This window comes from Pleurodeles waltl, chromosome 4_2 (genome assembly GCF_031143425.1).
Source record: "Pleurodeles waltl isolate 20211129_DDA chromosome 4_2, aPleWal1.hap1.20221129, whole genome shotgun sequence".
Taxonomy (NCBI): domain Eukaryota; kingdom Metazoa; phylum Chordata; class Amphibia; order Caudata; family Salamandridae; genus Pleurodeles; species Pleurodeles waltl.
The window spans coordinates 605,565,205-605,585,460 of record NC_090443.1 but is presented as its reverse complement, the minus strand read 5'-3'; the positions used below and the strand labels follow the sequence as shown (position 1 = coordinate 605,585,460).

At 41.6% G+C, this 20,256-nt stretch overlaps 1 protein-coding gene across 3 annotated transcripts in view; it reads right to left on the bottom strand.

Annotated features, from left to right (window-relative positions):
* Positions 1–9,842: 9,842 nt before the first annotated feature.
* Positions 9,843–20,256, bottom strand: part of AGL (amylo-alpha-1, 6-glucosidase, 4-alpha-glucanotransferase) — a 419,432-nt gene continuing 409,018 nt past the window's right edge. For all 3 annotated transcript variants that reach the window (XM_069232148.1, XM_069232150.1, XM_069232149.1), the window contains exon 34: positions 9,843–12,603. In XM_069232148.1, coding sequence (XP_069088249.1) covers positions 12,486–12,603 — 118 coding nt within the window. In that variant the 3' untranslated portion in view covers positions 9,843–12,485. The remainder of the gene's footprint in view (positions 12,604–20,256) is intronic.

The window sequence follows — 20,256 nt, the reverse complement described above, 5'->3', positions numbered from 1 at the left end:
TTGCTTGCACTCGTGTGCTTCTTTCCTGCCAACTCCTTAAGCTCTTTGTTGCTTTCTCCCTCATGTGTTTTTTCCTGGCCTCTTGTATTGATCTCCCTCGTGTGTTGTTCCCCTTCTCCCCCAACCGCTCCCTGTTGCTTGCTTTCACTTGTTCTTCCTTTGCTCCTCAAACTCCTTGGGGACCTTTCATATTTTCTTTTAATTTATTTTTTGTTTTGAAGGGCCAGGCAGCTGCCATTTGCAGCTGAGGCCACTACTCAATGGTGCAGAGCACTGGCTGAAACCACTAGGAAAGCCAATTGATCAGCAAGGCAAGACTATTGGCTTTGCCAATGCTTGTTCAAATTGATTTGTAAATTATACTATACTTACAGTTAACATTTCTACTAAGAAAGGCTTAGCTCACACTGTGAATGACTATATTGCGTTATTGCTGAGTACCACCATGACATCAATCATAATACTTTCAATGGTACCATGCAGCCTACTACCATACCCAACTTGGCACAAACTTGCAGTCATTTTGAAAGCAAGTAATGTAGTAGGTAGTAAGTAGGTGTGCAGATGTGGTCCCTCTTTAATACTTAGATTTTGACACTTTTCTTATGGTGCTATTTTAGTTTAGTTAGCTGAAGGGTTGAAACTAGTGTTGGATATCCTAACAAAGGACGTTTTGTGGTATCATCAATATTTTACAATAACATTTACTATTCACTCTCTTGGCAATTTTCTTTTTTTTAAAATTATAATTAATATTCAGAGTGTATCCAATAGGAAGGATTTTAATGTAAAAAATAAATCATAAAACTATCCCTGATTGGCTCTGCTTTTCCTCAATGAAAAGGTGCTAGGGGTCCACTAATTATCTCTGCAATATCTCAAAGGACTGATCATTACTTGAAATACATTTCACTCCAGTTGCACTTAGTGGGTTGAAGAGTGGTTGGTGTCGCATTGGCTTTTTTTATTGGGTTGGCACATTGACAAAGATCTTGGTGCTAGACTAGAAAATCAATTTTCAGGCCATATTCTGGAATCTCCAGAAGTTATATCAGTATTGTCACCCTCGTCCTAAATGTCACCAAAATGCAGGGCAGAAGTGAAGATACGGCCAATAAACTGATGTTATTTCCTCTTTCCCCAACTCAGAGGTACACCAAATTCATAACATGTAAAACATCTAGTGGTGGTAGTCACTGTCCCTTTTTTAAATCATGTGGAAAGTTGGCAGAGAGAAAAAAAGGCTGTGGTTTAGTGGTGTGATCCATCACTTAAGAACTCGACAAACTCCCCATTTTACCCCTTTCTCCAATATCCTTCACATGCTCATTCAAAGAAGCATGTGCTACATTCTAATTTTGGGTGCATCTCCCATTACCTACAAAAGGCATGAACAGCATCAGCGCTGACTGAGGGAAAGATGCAAAGCAAGCAGGGGGCATAAACATGCCCCATCACCATACATTTAATGGCTTATGGAAACCAATGTATAAGAGAGTGGTGGGCATGAATCTCCTACTTTGTTATGCATGAAGGGGCAGAAAATAAGAGAAAAGCTTCTGCACTTTGTGTCCGGCCCTCCTCCTGCCCACAGGTCCCAATCTGAATCAGGACTCTCAAGCTCTAAAACTAAGCTACATTTTTAGAAAAGCCTCTAGCCAGAGAAAAATGTGTAGCCAAGCTTTGTGAACTGACTTGAAAATATGGTAGCAAGTACTGCAACCGCCTTTTCCCCCTATTTTAGTACTGTGCCTAATAATGTAAGGAATAACCGGAGGAGAGATTTTTTCGAACAGTATTTTCACCACCGTTCTCCAACTGCAAAAAAATGATGGCGAGGTCTCTGAGGAATTACCAGGAGATGCAAAGCATTATTGAAATAGCTCCTGTATATTTAGTCTTGGAGATGTGTTTACTCAAATTGATATTGAGTGGTTTAATTATATGGGGTCTTTTCACAAACCTACATGCAGAAGTTCTGCCACTCATACCTTTTTATGTGTGAAGTTCTCTGCTCAAACTGCAGTCTCCGCACATGTGCTTGTGTGTTTTAGTAGTACATGTGGGAGGGACAGGCAGTAGTGGCTGGAAAATGGGGAATACTTACTAATCAAGGGGAGAGGTTAAGGGAGAAGAATGAAGGCGTTTAGAAGAGTTAAGGACGGGTTTAGTTTAGTTTAGGAAATTGTAAAGCGCATGGCTACCCGAAGGCCTCTCAGCGCTAGAGCGAAAGCAGAATGTAAAGAGGCGGCTTACGCTGTGAACAGGAAGGTTTTCACATTTTTGAAAAACAAGGATTCTTGACTGTCTTGGTGGAGCTCTAGGGGAAAGGAGTTCCAGAGGTTTGGGGCTCTAAATGCTATTGATCGACCTCCACACCTAACTTTCTTTATCCGTGGGACATTAATTAGGGAGGTGGTCGGGGATCTAAGAGCCCTTTGAGGGATGTAGGGTGTTACCATCTGTTTAAGGAAGTCCGGACCCCTATTGTGCAGAGCTCTGTGCACGGTACAGAGGGCCTTGAAGTTGATCCGTTGTGCCACAGGCAACCAGTGGAGGGAGGCTAAGGCAGGCCTTGCGGAGAGGTGTCTGGGGGTATTCAAGAGTAAGTGTGCCACGGAGTTCTGCACTAATTGAAGCCTTCTTGGTACATAACAAGATGAGCTCAGATACAGGACATTTCCATAGTCCATGCATGAGATTATGAGTGCCTGAGTAATTAGTCTTTTGGCTGGAAATGGAAGAATCGTAAAGACTTTTCTGAGGAGTCTTAGCAAGCCGAAGCACATGGCTGCTAGTTTTGTTTAGATAGGTGGTCCATAATAAGGTGAGAGTCTAGCAAGAAGCCCAAGGACTTGATGTTGCCTCTTGGTGGGGGTAGGCTTTCCATTCCATCCAGAAGAAGAGAGGGAGATTTAGGTGGGGCATAATGACCTACAACCATAACTTCTGTTTTCTCTACGTTCAGCTTAAGTTTACAGTTGGCCATCCAACTCACTATTGCTTGGAGGTAAGGTGCCAGGTGAGACTGATCTGTCTTGGAGCAGGCGGAGAGTGAAAAAATCAGCTGCTTGTCATCCGCATAGGACACCAGAGTCAAACCGTGAGGCTCTACAATCTCAGCCAGAGGGGACATATATATATAATAAACAGTGTGGGGCTGGGAGAGGAGCCCTGTGGAATGCCACAGATGAAAGGAAGACTGTTGGGAAAAAAAAGTCTTGATCAAGAACTTGAATGTTCTACCCTTCAAAAAGGAGAACCATTTCAAAGCGCACCCTTAATACCTGCATGAGAAATTCTTTGAATCATTATGTCATGATCCACGGTGTCGAAAGCGGCACTTAGGTCTAGTAGAATAATGGCAGCAACAGCCCGAGTGCAGACGTCGACGAGCATCTTTGACCTCTGACAGGAGGGCTAACTCATTGCTATATTGGGACCTAAAGCCATTTTGGGAAGGATGAAAGATTCTGTGATCTTCAAGAAAACCTGACAGATGTATGTTGACATGTTTTTCTACCACAAGAAAACCTGACAGATGTATGTTGACATGTTTTTCTACCAATTTTGCTGCTATAGGCGAGAGAGAGATAGGCCTGTATCCAGGTTATGCTTTTTGAGTAATGGTTTGATAATGGCATGTTTCCAATGTGATAGAAGGAGGCTTGTTACTAAAGACTCGTTAAGGATCTTGGTAAGGGTGAGGGCGATTATATGTACCTAATGCCAGAATGTGGGGGGGGAGGGGTGCAGAGTCCAGTGGAGATCCCTTATTTATAGTGTTTAGTAAGTTAATTACTGAATCCTCTGTGAGGGGTGGAAAGTCAAGTAGAGAACCTGTGAAGTTTAACACCTGAGACTGGGCGGTTATATCTGGGAGGGCCGAGAAGATGTCAAGAATTTTCTTTTGAAGAGAGGCCAGATTATTGCTAAGCTCCTTAGAGGCTTTAGTCAGATCAGTATGAGCAGACACATGAATGATTTCTTTAAGTATCAAGAAGATTTCTTTGGAGAGTTGGAGGATTGATCCATTTTGGATGCATAAAAACAGGAATGTGTAATTTTAATTTCATTATGTAAATATCATAGGATTTTCTCAATTTTCTTTTCAAACGTTTACACTCCTTTTTTAGCAGTCACAGCTGAGGAGTGAACCATGGGGATTTTCTATGGCCTAAACCTCGAACAATAGGTTTTATTGGTAATATAGAGTCTAAGGATGTGGCGATCTATTCAAGGGGAAGTGCACTCATCCACAAATGAGTAAGCTCACTCCTGTTTCCACACTGCACTTCTATAGTTAGTACTGCCAAAAAGGACCAACAACTGTAGTAAATGCACTCCATTTTTGGGCTGGAATAAGTGCAGCACCACATATGGCCACTCACAAGTACTGCAACACCCTCCCATAGAAAGAAATGGAGGTAAGAACATAAAATAAAACCTCACTGAAAATAATGTTACACTGAATTAAAGTATTTTAAATAGTTAAACATATAGGTAAATACATAAATATAGTGTTAAAATTATCTACAAATTAAAAAAAATCATTTACCATTTTAATAACCTTAATTTAACTAGGAATGTAAGATTAATTTTAATAAAAAGATGTTAATTATTTTAATAAATTCTACATATTACTTTTAATAATTATTTGTACTTAATATTAATACTTAATATTGGTCTTTAAATTGGATTTTTAAAAATTATTTAAACTTCTCAAGGAGAGTTTTCATATAATATAGTCAAAATAGTTTAGTTTTATATTTAAATTAAATTAATAAGCCTACAAATATAAATTTAAAATAAATATACAAAATTAGGTTACATTAATATTTCACCCAAAAATATTCTTACTATGTTTCCCCATACTTTACCTTAGGGAGATTTCCACTCCTTGGGTGTACCACGTCTGCAGCCTTGAAAAATAGACCACGGAAAAGCTACATATTTTGCTGTCTTTTAATGCTGTGAAACTAAATTCATGCGGTCATAAAATGGCATTGTTAGGTGTGGTCTTGCATCAAATTCAATCCTAGGGAGACAGTGATGCTGAACTCAATTTTTTTTAATGCGCAGGGCTGGCAGCCTTCAGCTCCGCATCAATGGATCCAGCATGTCTAGCAACAAGGACAGGACTTCTTCTGTAGTCACCAGACCCGTAGCAGTGTCTATGGATTTTTTGACATTTTAAATGGTTATTTGGGTAAGAGTCAAGGTAACCTTTCATCACATCAAGACGCGCATGTACACCAGAACTCATGCCACTTCCCTGTTTTGGTCTTTGTAGACAGTTTTGTTTTCATGTGCCATTAGCTAAGGGATGTACTGTGCATGGCAGAGGCATGAGTTACAGAATGCACTGTGTGCAGCACACCATAACTGAGGAATTTCAGAGCTTTTTTGGTTTTGTGTTTGCTGAACCATTATTTACCTTTAACTATGGCTTTTTCCTGTGTATTTAGTGTCTTTTTGTGCAGTCCTGCATTTACTTACTATGTATCAATTAGGGCTGTGCTTGGACTTTGGTCAGGTATAATGTCCAAGCCCCTTTGGTCACTTGCAATGAGTGTTGGCCACAGGGTCTGCCGGGCCTGGAGCTCAATTTGCTAGCTGCCATATTTCATGCAATTCGATCAAACAGCACCAAAGTTAGTGACTGAAACTTTTATGTCTCCAACTTATCTTTAGTGCCCCATTGATGGTTCAGCTTAAAACCTGACATAGGTAACAGTAACAGGTAACTGTGCTAACCTTTCCTTTGGAATATGCCCCCGTTTGATTAACCTCAAACCGACAAAAAGAAAAGTAGGACCCAGAAAATGGTGCCAAAGTTATTAGTGAATCCAATATGTTTTGCCGCCCCTCCTCCACCCCCCATAACTTGTCCTGCACCCCCACTGAATCTGCACAAAACCTGAAATACCTGCTTGGGTGTAACTTACTAACAGCCTGCCTCATCGAAATCAGAGTCATCAAACTGCACTAAAGATATAAGCCTTGGAAAATGTTATGCCCTCCCCCCATAACTTAACCTTCTTCCCCTTAATCGATGGATGAGCACAACACTTTACACACAATTAGAAAACCGATCCTTCCAAATCATGCAAAATTTTGTGAGGATTCAATACAAAGTGCCAAACATTTTTGCAAATGAAGATAACATCAAACTCTGCCAAAGCTGTAGAAAAATCAAGAACTGGCTTTTCAACTGGCAAGCTTTACAAAAGACTGAACCCTTTCAAGCCACCTAGTACCTTTTAAAAACGCTATTATGTCAAACTACTCTGAACAGATTCACCTCACACCAACAAACGCACTCTTTCCGAGTAAAATTCTACAGCCAGTGCTAAGACTGGTAAGCATTCAGTGGTTCTGTAATTTGGGTAGTAGGCGCGAGAAAAATCCTCTATAAAACTGGAAAATAGATCTTTCTTTGAGTCGCCACTTAACTTCTTTTGTCCCTGCACGGAACTGCATGAATTTTGGCATGGTGATCATAGCTTACCTCATTAAGTAACAATGGATGCAGATCTGTTAATAAGGGCCAAAGTTATAGGCAAGACAAAACAAAAAAGTGCATCTAAACCATAACTACACAGTGGCAATTGCCACTCTGTAATACACGCACACATATGTAAAACAAAGTGTAGCAAATGGGTTCTGCCCAACTAGTCCACAGGATTCTTTGCAATTTTTGGACTTTTACTGTGTGTGAGTCTCACAACCTGAGTCGTACTCACAATAAAGTCACCGTTTTTGGACTGAGCATTGTCCTTTCAAGATAAAGTCACTCCTGCACAGCTAGGCAAGAGCTACTGGGCTTGTTACATGTCAACACGTGCAAACACCTGAGCACATTTGTGAAACCTGTGCTTGTGAGATGTCAGTCTTACACAGCTGGTATTCTGTGCACAAGTAGCCTCTTGCAGAAGAGACTCACAAGGATTGATACTGACCTGTGTTAGGCCTTATAATATGAGTAGGCATTCATAGAGTAGGCCTATAGTGCTTACTGGAAAACCTGTGGTGTTTTTACTGTATTTTACATGTAGGCAAAATCTGCTCTAAAGTATAATTTTGCTTCAGTGAGACCTATAGGGTCCAGCAAGGTTCTCAACTGTGGTAAAACATGCATGCTGAGTGTCAATTTGGAGTCCTTAATAACCCTCATCTACATCTTATGGGACTTTATAATTTGTCATATTCCTCTGGCTCAGCTCATAATCAGATTCCAGGCCTCTGCTCCAAACCCCCCATCCCTCTTATTACTGGGCCAAGTTAATTACTCTGCTCCACAACAGACGGAACAAAGGCCTCCCAAACAATAGAAAGAATCAACAGGGATTGACTGAATTTGTGGAGAGCAGAGGGGTATAGAGGAATATGCATCTAACAATTAGCTTGTCACACTGCACCTGGGCAGCTGGGACAGCCCAAACCTCTAGAACAAAGAGGAGAACATAGACCTCTGGAACCAGCAGTGGAGAGTATAATCTAGGGGGTGGCTGAGGCACTCAAAGAGGTTCTCACCAGAGAAAACTTGAAGTCACCATTTTGGATTGTTCCTGAATGCTGTGCAGGAGGTGGCTTGGGACCGGGCTAGAGGGATAATATGTCCTCGTAGGATTGGCCAGGGGTGCCTGACTCCTAGAACCTTTCACCCCCATTTAAAAATCTCTGCTCAAGGGATAGGCAGCTGAGAAGACCCTGAACCTGGGATGCAACAGCTGCTGAAGAATGACCAGCTGGAAGAAGTTACCTGATTCCCTGTAAGGATGACTCAAGGATTTCAAGCTGCAGCATCAGCTGACCTCCAGGACTAGGATGGTCTCTGCAGGGCTAGAGCCACTGGCTCTGTGCAGCTGGTCCCATTATGACCCCCTGAAGACCAGTTGAGAGAAGGACCAATATTCCAAGGCCTATCAAATGATCTTCAGGAGGCCATGAGGCTCTGGGGCCAAAGGGAGTGCAGCAAGGAGGGTGTTCTTCTGGCTGGCGGAGGAGGGGCTGGGCAAGATGCCCCCACCAGCATGAGAAGATCACCAGGAGCAGGGACAGGGAGTGAGAAAATCCATCTCTCCACAAAATGTGCCCCTTTAGTAGCCAAACGGCCTGATGGAATTCTCCTGGTGACTAGGAATTCTCCTGGTGACTAGACTTGACCATCAGGGGCAAAACAAGCAAAAGATGAAAAAATCCCACTTTAAAGATCTGTCTTTTCAAACTGAAAAACAAGCATGTGGAATTTCACTGCATTTACACTGAATTCCTACAGGGAGGGCCAAGACTCTGCAAGTCAGCACACTGCGGAAATTTCCCCTTAGAAAAGGAGGTTTGCTTGGGGCCTCTCAATGTTCCAACTTCTGCCCTGAGAGGCCGTGAAGACCAGAAATACAGGCACAAACGTTCTACCTCAGGGACCCCATCCCTTAAGGCAAGAAACGGTTTGCTGGGTGTGTTGCAGTCCCTAGTGTCCACGTCTGAGTGGAGTGGGCATGCCCTCCATTGCCTCGTTGCTCCCGCTCTGGGTGGGAGCAAAAAAACAAACTACTCCCACCATAGAGGTAGGAAACAAGATGCCAGCTCTAGCATGCTGGGATGCAGTGCACGCAGGAAACCGGCATGGTCACAGGGCCTTGGAGCTCCCACCCACAGCCCCTAACAAGTCCTTGGTCGGTGGATACCCAGGTGGGACTGAGACATGTTAGATCAAAAAGGTGTTGTGGTCGCTGGTAAAGGAAGATACAGTGGAGCGAGCTGCTCATAAAATATTCACAAAACGGGCAACTGAGAGGCCAATAATGCCTTGAGGTGGCTCCCCTTTGCATATTTTCTTCTTCGTGGGGTTTCGATGAGGGGCCGGGCACCACCAATGGTTGAACAGTAATGTCTAGTGTATTTATAATACATAGGATTCTGTAATCCCTGGATAAACAGCAGTCTCTAATTTATTTATAATCACTGGCTTGTGATGCACCCAGTCGCCGATTATAACAAAAAGACGTCCAAGCTTGACTAGTTTAAGTTATTACAGCGAGTTCTGAAGTCATAATGTCAGCTGCACTACCAATAGCCGAGGTGAAAGGCAGGTCAGGTCACAGAGCATAACTGAAGCAGCAGTTTAAAGCAATGAAAAAGGAACAATGCTTTCCTTTCTTCTGCTCTATTTCAATAGCCTACAATGTCAAGCAGAAGCGAATACGTCTATTTTTTGCACTCCTTAAATAGAGAAAAGCTAGAATCTTTTTCCTGTTTCTACACATTCTTCGCTACTGCAGCTTTTTTTTATAACGACTTGTATTGAATTGTTTCTAATATCTGTTTGCAACAAATATCTAACAGTTTTTTGATGTGTTTTGTTTTGCACCAGAAGTTTTATTTTTATTCTCCATGTTTACAAACATACTTGCTCTCTCATATGAAAGAGCTATGCACCAAGGTTTTAAGTGGTTTGTGGCAAAAGTGATGGTGTGACCATGTTTTATATGGGATAAAGTACCACTTGGCGTACATGATAAGGATACTGAAAGTCACTTTGGAGTTCCATAACCCTATAAAGCAAGTCTGTCTTTGGCCTCATTCCTCTTTGTGGTTATATAACTCCTTGGCGATTTGCAATACCCTATAATGTATGGCAGGGGGTACTTTACCACTTAAATAACTTCTTTGCCCTAAGTCTCCGGAGATATTGAAATGATGTCCAAAAAGAGGGCTTTCCATTTTCTTAAAGCATTTTCAGGGCTGGAGCTTTTGCTCTCAGGTTTGGAGATGCAGTGGTTAGTCCTATGGCTACTAACGTGGCCTACAGACAGTGAAGAAAGAACAAGACACACATATTTGAATTCAAATAGTTTATTGACAATATTGATTTTGAATAATGAACATTTGCCATCATAATGAATGCATATGACTATTAGTATATTAATGTGGTGACACCCTGACAAACCCAATAGGGGTGCCATTAACTTACTGACACCTCTTATATTATGTTACATTGAAAAAGTATAACATATGGTCATTATTATTAATGTGATGACCCCTGGGCAAAGCCAGTAAGTCTGCCTTTTTTTAAATTACACATCCTTATATTTTTATATTGTATTTTGCATTGGTGGGATTATTGTGAATATGGGGTCAGGGTCCACTAGGGTGAAATGTGATATAAGAGTGTCATTATTGGTATTTCCATCTACCTGCTATGCACATGTGTAAATTAATGTGCAGCATTTAGTAGTATGTGAAATACAAGTACTTTTCATGTTTAAAAGAAAAAGCACTGACTGGACAGTAAATTGAATGTTGTTGCATGCCAGCAAATTGGGACTGCTAGCACACACCACCACGCCTGAGTAGGCCCTGGCTACCTTGAGAGAGTCAAGTGCTACAATGGCGACGTTTGCTCCCAGTAATAAGAGAACTGTGGACCTATTGTTTGTAAAGAACTCACATCCTGTGCAACTAATAGCCCAATTTCTTATACACACAGATACAATTCTATTATGAGTTAGGTTACTTGGTGTAAATTAGGGGAACTGGTCTCCAGTGAGACAGTACCCAATCTCATCAGCTTTGGATTTTTATAGACTCTCTTCTCCTTCACACCTCACACTAATATGACTGAAATGTGTGAGAAGATCAAATGTCTGCTGTTGTGGAAGGTGGGCGGGATTGTTCCAGGAAACTATAAGACGGGGTATAGAAAGGGAAAATTTGAACAGTTTGAAAACATTATCTATGTATTCAAAACAAAGCTAAAACAACACTCCTATCTATCCCCTGCACACCCACATATGAACAGCGGAGAAGCTAAACATGTTTGTGGTTCCAGAATATCTAATTTGGTAAAACCTTGTGAACCACAACACAGCCTGTGGGGGTTAATTGTGCAGTGCAGAAAAGAACTATGCATGCTAGTTCACACACAAAATGTCCAAAACAAAATGTGTTGAAATATTTTATTCTGTGTCTTCACAGACAAACAATGGCATGATGAACATCATATTGTCTGCAAATAGTTAAGTGTAAACGTAGACGTGTGACGTGCACATGCAACAGTTGCTTATAGATCTACCACATGCATGGCAAATACAATTCATTTCTAAGACATATTTCTGAATGCCATTTTTGGCCACTGTGTAAGTGCAAATGAAATTTCAGATAATAATGTAGGCCACAATGTAATACACATATTCTGGCAAACAAGTGAATACAGTATTTAATAGTTAAATGCAAGGTTGTATCTTCCATAAAGGTAAACAAAAAACTATTAGAGCTGTATAGCCAGCTGTCTATGAAGGTTTAGAGTGAAGGAATTCCCATCCGTAACATCACACGTCATACAGTATATAAACTAGTATTTTATCTCATCCTTACACTGTAATAACTGTGTTCACAAGGTCAGTAGCAAATCGCACACTCAATACGGTTCAACAAGTATTATTATTTTCAGTTCTGTTTCTTCTTTATAATTAATCTTTGTCTATACAGGTTCTGTACATAAAATCTGTAATGGGGTAACCGAAAATATTTAAAACATGAACAAAAGTCAAAAGAAACCTATACTACAAAATCCACTCTTTCAGATACCAAATAAGTAATGTGCAAAACAGTGTATATTTAATAAAGGTTTCATGATCAAGAAATCGAACCTGAGTAAACTGAATCCCTCATCTATTTTATATTAACATTTTCTAAATTCTAAAATATTGTATTTTCCAAAGACAAAGTCTATGAGGGAGTAATACCACTGAAGCTTGTACCTATTCCACACTTCCAAAAGTCGTGCACTATGATTCTAACTTTCATTTGTCCCTATGTGCCTTGTAATTGGGGATGAATGCAGGTGAAATGAGGCGCACACTGAAAATGGCTATGTATGTATTGTTTATATGATGATGATTTTGTGGCAATACCCTAGCCATACCAACAGGTAAGCAGTCACTGTGCCATTAGTCCAGAAAATTAGAGTACACACAAAACTTCCTGTACAAGGTAGTTTGGAGTAGATCAGTGTTAGGTGTGTATGTCACACACATGTGCAGTTGCATGTTTGTCCACGCCTGCTTTGCATCTCTTGTCTCAATCCATCATTTTATTCAGCTCTAGAAGACTTAGGTGGGTGAATGAAACATGTTCATATGAAATGTCAAAATACTGTCATGAAAGATGTACAAGTTTACATCATACAATCAATCAGAATTCTTCAAATCATCTTTCTTCACTTTATACAATTAGGTTTTAATAAAATGTGAAAAACACACTCAATTTGTACATCAAAAAGAGTGTAAGTCAAAAACAACAATCATTTTGATGAACCTAAAGCATGATATGAGAAATTGTGTTTATACCTTTAGTGCACTTATTTGGTTCGCCATTCTGAATTTCTGAACATCGTGTGAAAGTGCAATCAAAGCAGAATATTCATTTATTTCACTTTAACAAATGAGACAGCACAGGTAACGCAATGATTAATAACCATTTTACAAGTCATAGAGAACCTCAAGTACTGTAGCTATGGACCACGCCTGTGTCTCGCAACTAAAAGAACAATATTGTCCATTTTCATTGGTGAGCTCTGGAAGGCCTTTCCAAGAGGATCTAAAAGAAAGAAGAAAAAAAAACAGAATTTATCAGCCTACTGTACAGTTCATATATTTGCCAATATGTAAAATATTATTTTGAATTTGTTAAATTACAACCAAAAATGTTTGTCAGTGCTAAGTAGGCAAATAAAAAGAAAATATTTGAATACAGACATTTGCCTTCTCCCACACCAAAATACTGCGAGTCAAGTAGCTACTTACCAATAAACAGCATCTTTTATGGAGACGAAAGTCAATTATGGGTGTATCTACTAGCTAGGACCTTCACATATTTCACAGCTTATAGTACCAATAAAAAGGGAAGGGTTGAAGTGCTTGCACCAATGCTTCTTAACGACTGGAATTCCACTTCATAAATTTATACTTTGTCATGTTTTAGCACATCTTTGCTGTTTTAGAACGGCCTAGCCACACTGAAATCAATACAGCTCAACCCTAACGGAGTACATCCAACCTTGTCAGAAAAAGGTCCCTCCCTACACCAGAAAGCAACCCCCTTAATCTAGATGTACTTCTTTTGGTTAGTAATACTTGAGCCTGCTGCCTCAGCACATCAAGAAATACAACTCCCATACATACAGACTGAATGAGACAAAGTTATGAAGGATGCAGGGATCGCCTGACATGCACAACATGAACATACGACCCTACTGGAGAGACTTTGTTGTCTCAACAATGCGCCCCACTCAGCCAGGACGCATGCCGGTGCAGGCACGTCTGGAGCACTACTGGCCTGGCTACACTAACAAGAGCAGCTCCAAGCAGCTCCGTCACCAGACACTGGTGCACCTGGACCAAAACGGGTTTGTTCCGGTCCGCAGCACCTCACTCAATTTGCACAAACTCTTCAGGGTCCTAGAATATGCCCCCACACTGTGGCTGCATGGTGCTAGATTATGGAGAAGGCATCTGATTCTCTAGAATGGCTCATCCTCTTTGAGGTTTTACAGCGTTATGGCTTTGGAAGCCATTTCATTCGTCTGATTAAGCTTCTCTACACACTCCCATTGCCCCAGGTACAAACCAGTGCCTTCGCCTCTGAACCCATATCTGTTGCCAGAGGCACGCACTAGGGATGCCCCGTTTCGCCTCTCCTTTTCTCATTAGCCATTAAGCCACTAGCACTCTGTACGATAGCAACACTTGGAGGGTCCCACTAAGAGACACCTTACACTCAGAATCTCTGTATCCCGATGACCTCCTACTATATCTCAGGGACGTCACTGTTGTACCGGAAGGCACGGCCTCTATGGTTAACATATTTGCTGCCCTGTCGGGACTGAAGGTCAACTGGACCTAATCCTGTTTATATCCATTTAATCCCACAATAGCTGACCTGGCATTCATGCTAAACAATACTCAGCTGCCTTGGCAACCTCACATGTTCCAATTTCTAGGCATTCAAATCTATCACTCGTGCACAGACCTATATGACGGCAACCTCATGAGAGCGCTAACATCTGTGCATGCACAGGTGGGGTTCTGGCAGTCCCTCCCATTATCGGTGGCACGCTGCACCGTCCTTATTAAAATTATTATGCTTCCACGGTTTCTTTATTATTTTGTTAATCTTCCCCTTTACATACCAAAGCCCTTTTTCACCATACTTGAGGGTTTGATGCGAACATTAATTTGGCATAACACATGCTGCCGAATAGCGCTATAGAAGCCCCATCTGCACACAGAAGGCTGGGTGGAGTGGGGGAGTTTGCACTGTCCCCAGATTTGAGCAATATCACTTAGCCTCTCAACTTCAATGGGTAGCTTGATGGATGGCAGATTCATGCCTGGCAGACACTGATACCAACCTGGGACTGCTCTACACTGCTCCATTTATTTCACCCCTGTACCCTTAGCTTGTACCTGACCCCATGCTTCTAAACATTGCTTTTCAATGCTATAAACGTTGCCATTTACATCACCAAGCATATCCACCTATATCCACCAGCACCTCCATTGCTAGAAACACCGTACAATGGATCGAACACATCGCAGGCCGAACTTATCACTTGGCATGCTGCAGGAATCCATACACTTGGAGGCTTATACTGAGATGGACCCCTTATACCACTAGATTTCCTAATTGAAGATGAAGGACTGCCTCCTGGTCATTTCCTTCTATACAACTCACTGGTGGGGGTGCTGGGTATCAGCTGGGGGAGTGGAAGGGTTGGGGGGCATACAACAAGAATGCCCCATGCATCTCACTATCTAATACCTACACGTCATGGGAGCAAGCACTTGATCTGGTGGTTCGCTGATTCCTTTTGCACACACACGGCTCCTTAGCTTCTCTCCTGGTGCTTCAACTGGGAAGTAGACTTAAGCCGCTGGTGCACAGACAAGGAGTGTGATGTAGTGCTGGAGAGCTCCAGTCGCATTCCACGCAATACTCGCTTACGCCTCATACTATGTATATGTGGACTATGTCATCCACAGAGCTTATCTCACCCCACACAAGATCAATAGCCACTTTCAGTGCACTGACACCACCTGTCCCTGATGCAGTCAGGTTTACATCATCTATATGGTGTGGGCATGTCAATCGTTACACTCTTTTTGGCATGAGGTCACTAACCGCTTGGCACAGTGTACAGAGCACCTGGTACTGCATACCTGGGAAGTATGATAATTGGTACTGCACCGATACGACAAAAAACAGAGCCACAGACCGTTGTTTTGGCCTAGGTCATTTGTTAACCAAGCGTCTAATGACATAAAAATGGAAATCCCCGACTCCCTCATACCTGTGGCATGAGAGCGATTGATAATAGCCTGGGCCCAGACGAAAAGCGTCACATTGCACAGGGAAGAAATGCTGGGGTTACGTAAATACCCCTTAGCTAACAGCCAGATGATTCACAATGACCCTCCTGCCTGGGATGTACATGTCTCAGCGATCAAGCTGTTTCCCACACAGGTTTACACAGCCTGGCCCCTCTTGACTATGACACAGCGTTCCCATGCACATACAATTCAATCATCATTTCACACAATTGTTGACGGTCAAACACTTTATGAACACACAGATTGAGTGCGTATTAGTTTAATGTTCAATGGTTTATTGAAGCTGACATTTAGATTGTATGTTCATTTGAAGAACTCTGTGTTGTGGAAAGAACCAAATGATCCCTGCTGTAAGACTGATCTATAGAGAGATGACCCGCTTGCCACCTTTGTTTAGCAACCGCTCAGGGCTTCAAATGCTGCATTCTTCATGGATATTCAAGTAATATTCTTTGTTTTACATTTTCAGTTGGTATGTATATCAACTAACTGCTTAATGATGCTACCACAATTTTCAAATCACTGTCATATAAGCAATCTGCACCACAGAAAGTACAAAGTGATGAAGGATGCAGGGGGCTTAAGTGGATGGGAAAATCCCTGCTCCTTGCAACTCTTCTTATTCTGTTGATCACAACATTCTTGATTCAATCTTTTTTTGGATGGAGGGACATACAAAATGGAATTGGGAATGATTGGGATGGATCCTGGCAGAAGTGCTTTCATCAGAAATTGAGGAGTCAAACTGACTGTTCACAGGAAATGCCTGGTGTTCTAGCCCTTGGATAGCTGAGGCTTTGTTTCCACTCCCACAGTGCCCTCTGCAGACCACCTGCTGGGGTGTAAATGACCCCTATTGTGTTTTAAATTGCATTAGATTTAGATGTTATTTTAAAGTTTACTGGCACATACAATAAAAATGAGCAAGTTACATTAGTTGTAGTTGAGGTATGTAGTGGTGCTTAGCAGTTCTTCCGATCTCTAGGCAGAGAAGAACACATCAATATCCTTTGGACACAAGTAAAACGGGAATTTTAATACAGGCTTTCACATTCTTCTACAATGTAAATTCAGCTTAAGGAACAGACATGTTCATGCTAAAAATGACTTTACAGACTACCTCATACGCTAATGTGGTTATGGCTTGATTTGAGGCTAACAGCAAGTCGGAGTTTACAAGGTGATGTTAGGTCCACTAGATGAAAGGAGGAAAAGACAAAAAATAAATTTTGAAGTTAAACAAAGCAGAATAGCCTAATGCTATTTTTCCATGTCAAGAAATCGAAAAATTAATAATAATAAGATCAATCACCTCTTGATATGGCCACAGTTTTTTGGATACTCACATTGAACAAAGTGTCCCAAAATGTGATTGGTGGTATACAGTTCCCCTAATACCGATTCACACAAAGGGAGCAGAGATGATGCATAGTCAATATCCCATATTATTCTTTCTCTCTCGAAGTCTGGCGTTAGAAAAGAGCTTATGGTTTTACTAAAATTACATGTATAATATACTTAAAAGGGCTTCCAGTCACCTTTCTTCATTTATTTGTCTGTTGTGTCTTTTTGCTTCTGCCCACTACAGCATGGGGCAATGGGGCAGCCTACTTCAGACACTGGCTAACTTCACTTACGAATGACTGCATTTAGTCTTTTCACATGGAACACATCTGCACACATGTAAGATCCCTTCAGGGCCAGAGTTTTTGTTATTACTTTATTATTACTTTACTGTTGCCTTTGTTAATAGAGCCTGATGTAAGAGAAGGACTGTTTCTACCAGATGTGAACACTGTGCACATTCCAGCTTTATTAGTTTCTGTCTTCAACCAAAGCTGTTGTAAATTCCCTTTGAAGTGCCCGTTGTTTAACTGACTGCTGCTTTTTCACACCATATGAGCAGGTGACATGAACTCTGAATATATACTCATAAGGGTCTTCTATCTTTGCAACCCTACCTTCCTGTCACTCCTTCTTTCCTTTTTCTTTTCGTATTTCTTTTTCTCTTTGCTTTCTTCATTCTGTTTTCGTTCTTTCCATTTTGTTTCTTCACTTCTCGCATCTTTCTTCCCCTTTTCTTTGTTTCTTGCCTTCTTGTTCTTTCAGTTTTTCCCCTATCTTGACTTTCTCATTTCTTGCCTTCCTTTTTCTGTATGTTGTCTTTTTTTTTTGTTGCCTGCCCTTTTCTTTCTTCTTTACTTCATCTTTCTTTACTCCCTCTTTCCTTTGTTTTTCCTTCCTTTCTTCCTTCATTTTTATGTTTGTTTTAAATTGTATTTTATTGCATGTATGACTGCTTCTCCTTAACCTGCCACTGGAAAAGCTGGCAGGACTGACAATCAGTAAGCCACATTTCACGTGCTGAGACTTGAGGGCTTACAGTTATAAAGGAAAATATGCTACTCGCTGCAAAGCCCAGACTATCTGATGGTGTTACACATTACGTGGGGCAACTTAGCAGCAGTCACCTACTGGCATCATCCCTAGAAGACAAGCAGATTTGGGGTTGAGTCTAGCAAATTTTAGCCTTTCCAATGGCAAGCTGGGAGGACTGAGAAACAGCTGTCACATGCCAGGCTGACCAGTAAAAAGCCGTAAAGAGTTGACAATGGTCAGTGACACAAATGTTTTGTTTCTAAAACACTTGTAGAATTGACTCACATTCAGGTACTTGTTAATGAAAGATTAGTTAAGCTGGGTACGTGCCATCATTGTCTCCATATGGGTTATAGGTTGTTCCCCCAACACCAGTGTGTAATCTTTGGGCACATAAGTGGCTGATCTCATAATGTTGTTCCACAGTACAACAATCAGATCATATACTATGCATGACTGCATAACGCCCATTCCTATGGGTTCTTCCTTGCCACATCTGAGGCAAGTAGTACGGTTACCTGTGCAATAGTTACTCCAATGCCACTCCACAGTGAAACTGTGTGAACATAATCAATGGCTCGCTGCATAATGTCCATTCTGTGGGCTACTCTCTGCTACTTCTGGATGGACAGAAGAGAATATACCACAGATGATGCAAGCTCGCAACCCCAAGTGTAGGATCCTTTCACCCTTGGCCCCATCCTAGGCCCATATTCAAATGTAGTTTAAGAGTTAGAACGTTGATCAGAAAGCACGGAAGAAACGTACATCCATAAGGGGTCAAAATAGGACAACTTCACCAAAAAGACCGGGCTACCTTCCAGTGTAACTGCATATCAAATATAATAAAACAAGCAAGAAAATATGCAGTTGATGTAGACAAATAAAAAAAGGGGTGGACTGCAGTGGGGAGGGGGGGACAAGTCTAGATGTTCTCACAAATTCTACAAAGAACTTTATGCGAAGGAACCCAGAGATTGCCACCTCCGGAGATCTGCTAGGCGTTAGACTCACATCATAAAAGAGGAGATTCTTAAGCCATCTCTAGCCTTCATTCTTCAAGAGTTTTATAAAACCTTCGGTTCTCAGCTGCTGCCATTGCTGCTCAAAGTCTTCTATGACAAGTAGAAAACCGCACTGTAAAACCCACAATGACCCAATCCACTACATCTCTGTTTGTAAATCCAGGGAAGCCACTATGCACGTGCCTTGTACAGGCTCATTTCGCTGCTCAACAATGATGCTAAAATCTTAACTAAGATCACCACTCTCTGACTGAAAGGGGTGAATGCGGACATTGTTCAACCTGATCAGGCGAGATCTATCCCAATAAAACATATGGGAGGGTAAGAAGAAGAAAGCACCTCATCTCATGGGCAATGGGATTAAGGGTAGTAGGCAAGCTACCCTAGTCAGCCGCAATTCCGCAAATGCATTTGACAGGGTAAGTTGGGACTTCAGAGCACCCTAAGGGAAACTGGCTTGGGAGAGAGGTGTAGGCAGTGGCTCATGACAGGCTACGAAAGCGCCCTGGTGAGGCTAAATGGGCAGCTATCACAGTGGGTGCCTATACAATGGGAAACTAGACAGGTGCCATCTCTCGCCTCTGCTGTTTGCCGTCACACTGAAACCTTTGGCTTGGTCTATTAGGGCCAGCAGCACTACCAAAGAAATACAGTTTGATGTGGATGAGTTTAAGACTGATCATGTTCGCTGACAACATAATGCTCTTGTTGGTGGACCAGAAATGTTCCCTTCCACCCTTTAGGGACGAACTCAGAGTATACTGGAACTTTTCTGGTTGTAAAATACATTCCAAAACTCTAAAGATCTTCTTTCACCTTTTAAAATGTACAATCCTTCTGTGTGGTATTGTTCCCCCATTATATTTTTGGAAATTGAATTAGGCAGCACCCTTGCTGGAACTATCAAGACAATCCTACAGAAGCTATAAAAGGCGGTAGGAACCGAGCTACGATGTTCGAAACGTAAGTTGCTTTCATGGCTAGGGCACATGGTTGCTGTATGTCCATTATGTCAAAAATGCAGTGTTTCATGCAATGCTATTGCACATAAAAAAAGAGTTGACGGAGGGCTTGTAGTGAAGATGCATAGAATACATATAGCAAGGAGAAACTAAAGGATCAGCAGGAGGCAATATATGGTTCATACCATGCAGGTTGGCCTGGGAGTTCCAAATCTATTAAACTTCTGTTATGCAGCCCATCATCAATACCTTGCTGACTGGACAAGGAGTGAGAAAGGCAAAAGCTGGTGTATGATTGACCACATCTTCAGTGGTGGATCCCTATGGGAGGTCCCCTTGATCCAAGGTTGCAGAGGGACCTCAAGCTTTATATTTTCCCAATAACAAGAGCAACACAGTGAGTGGGGGCAGAATATGTCAGCGCGAGGGGTTAAACTTGTCTCCCCACCTTTACACCACTCTGTGGTAACACAGGCTTCTCTTCATGAAAGATAA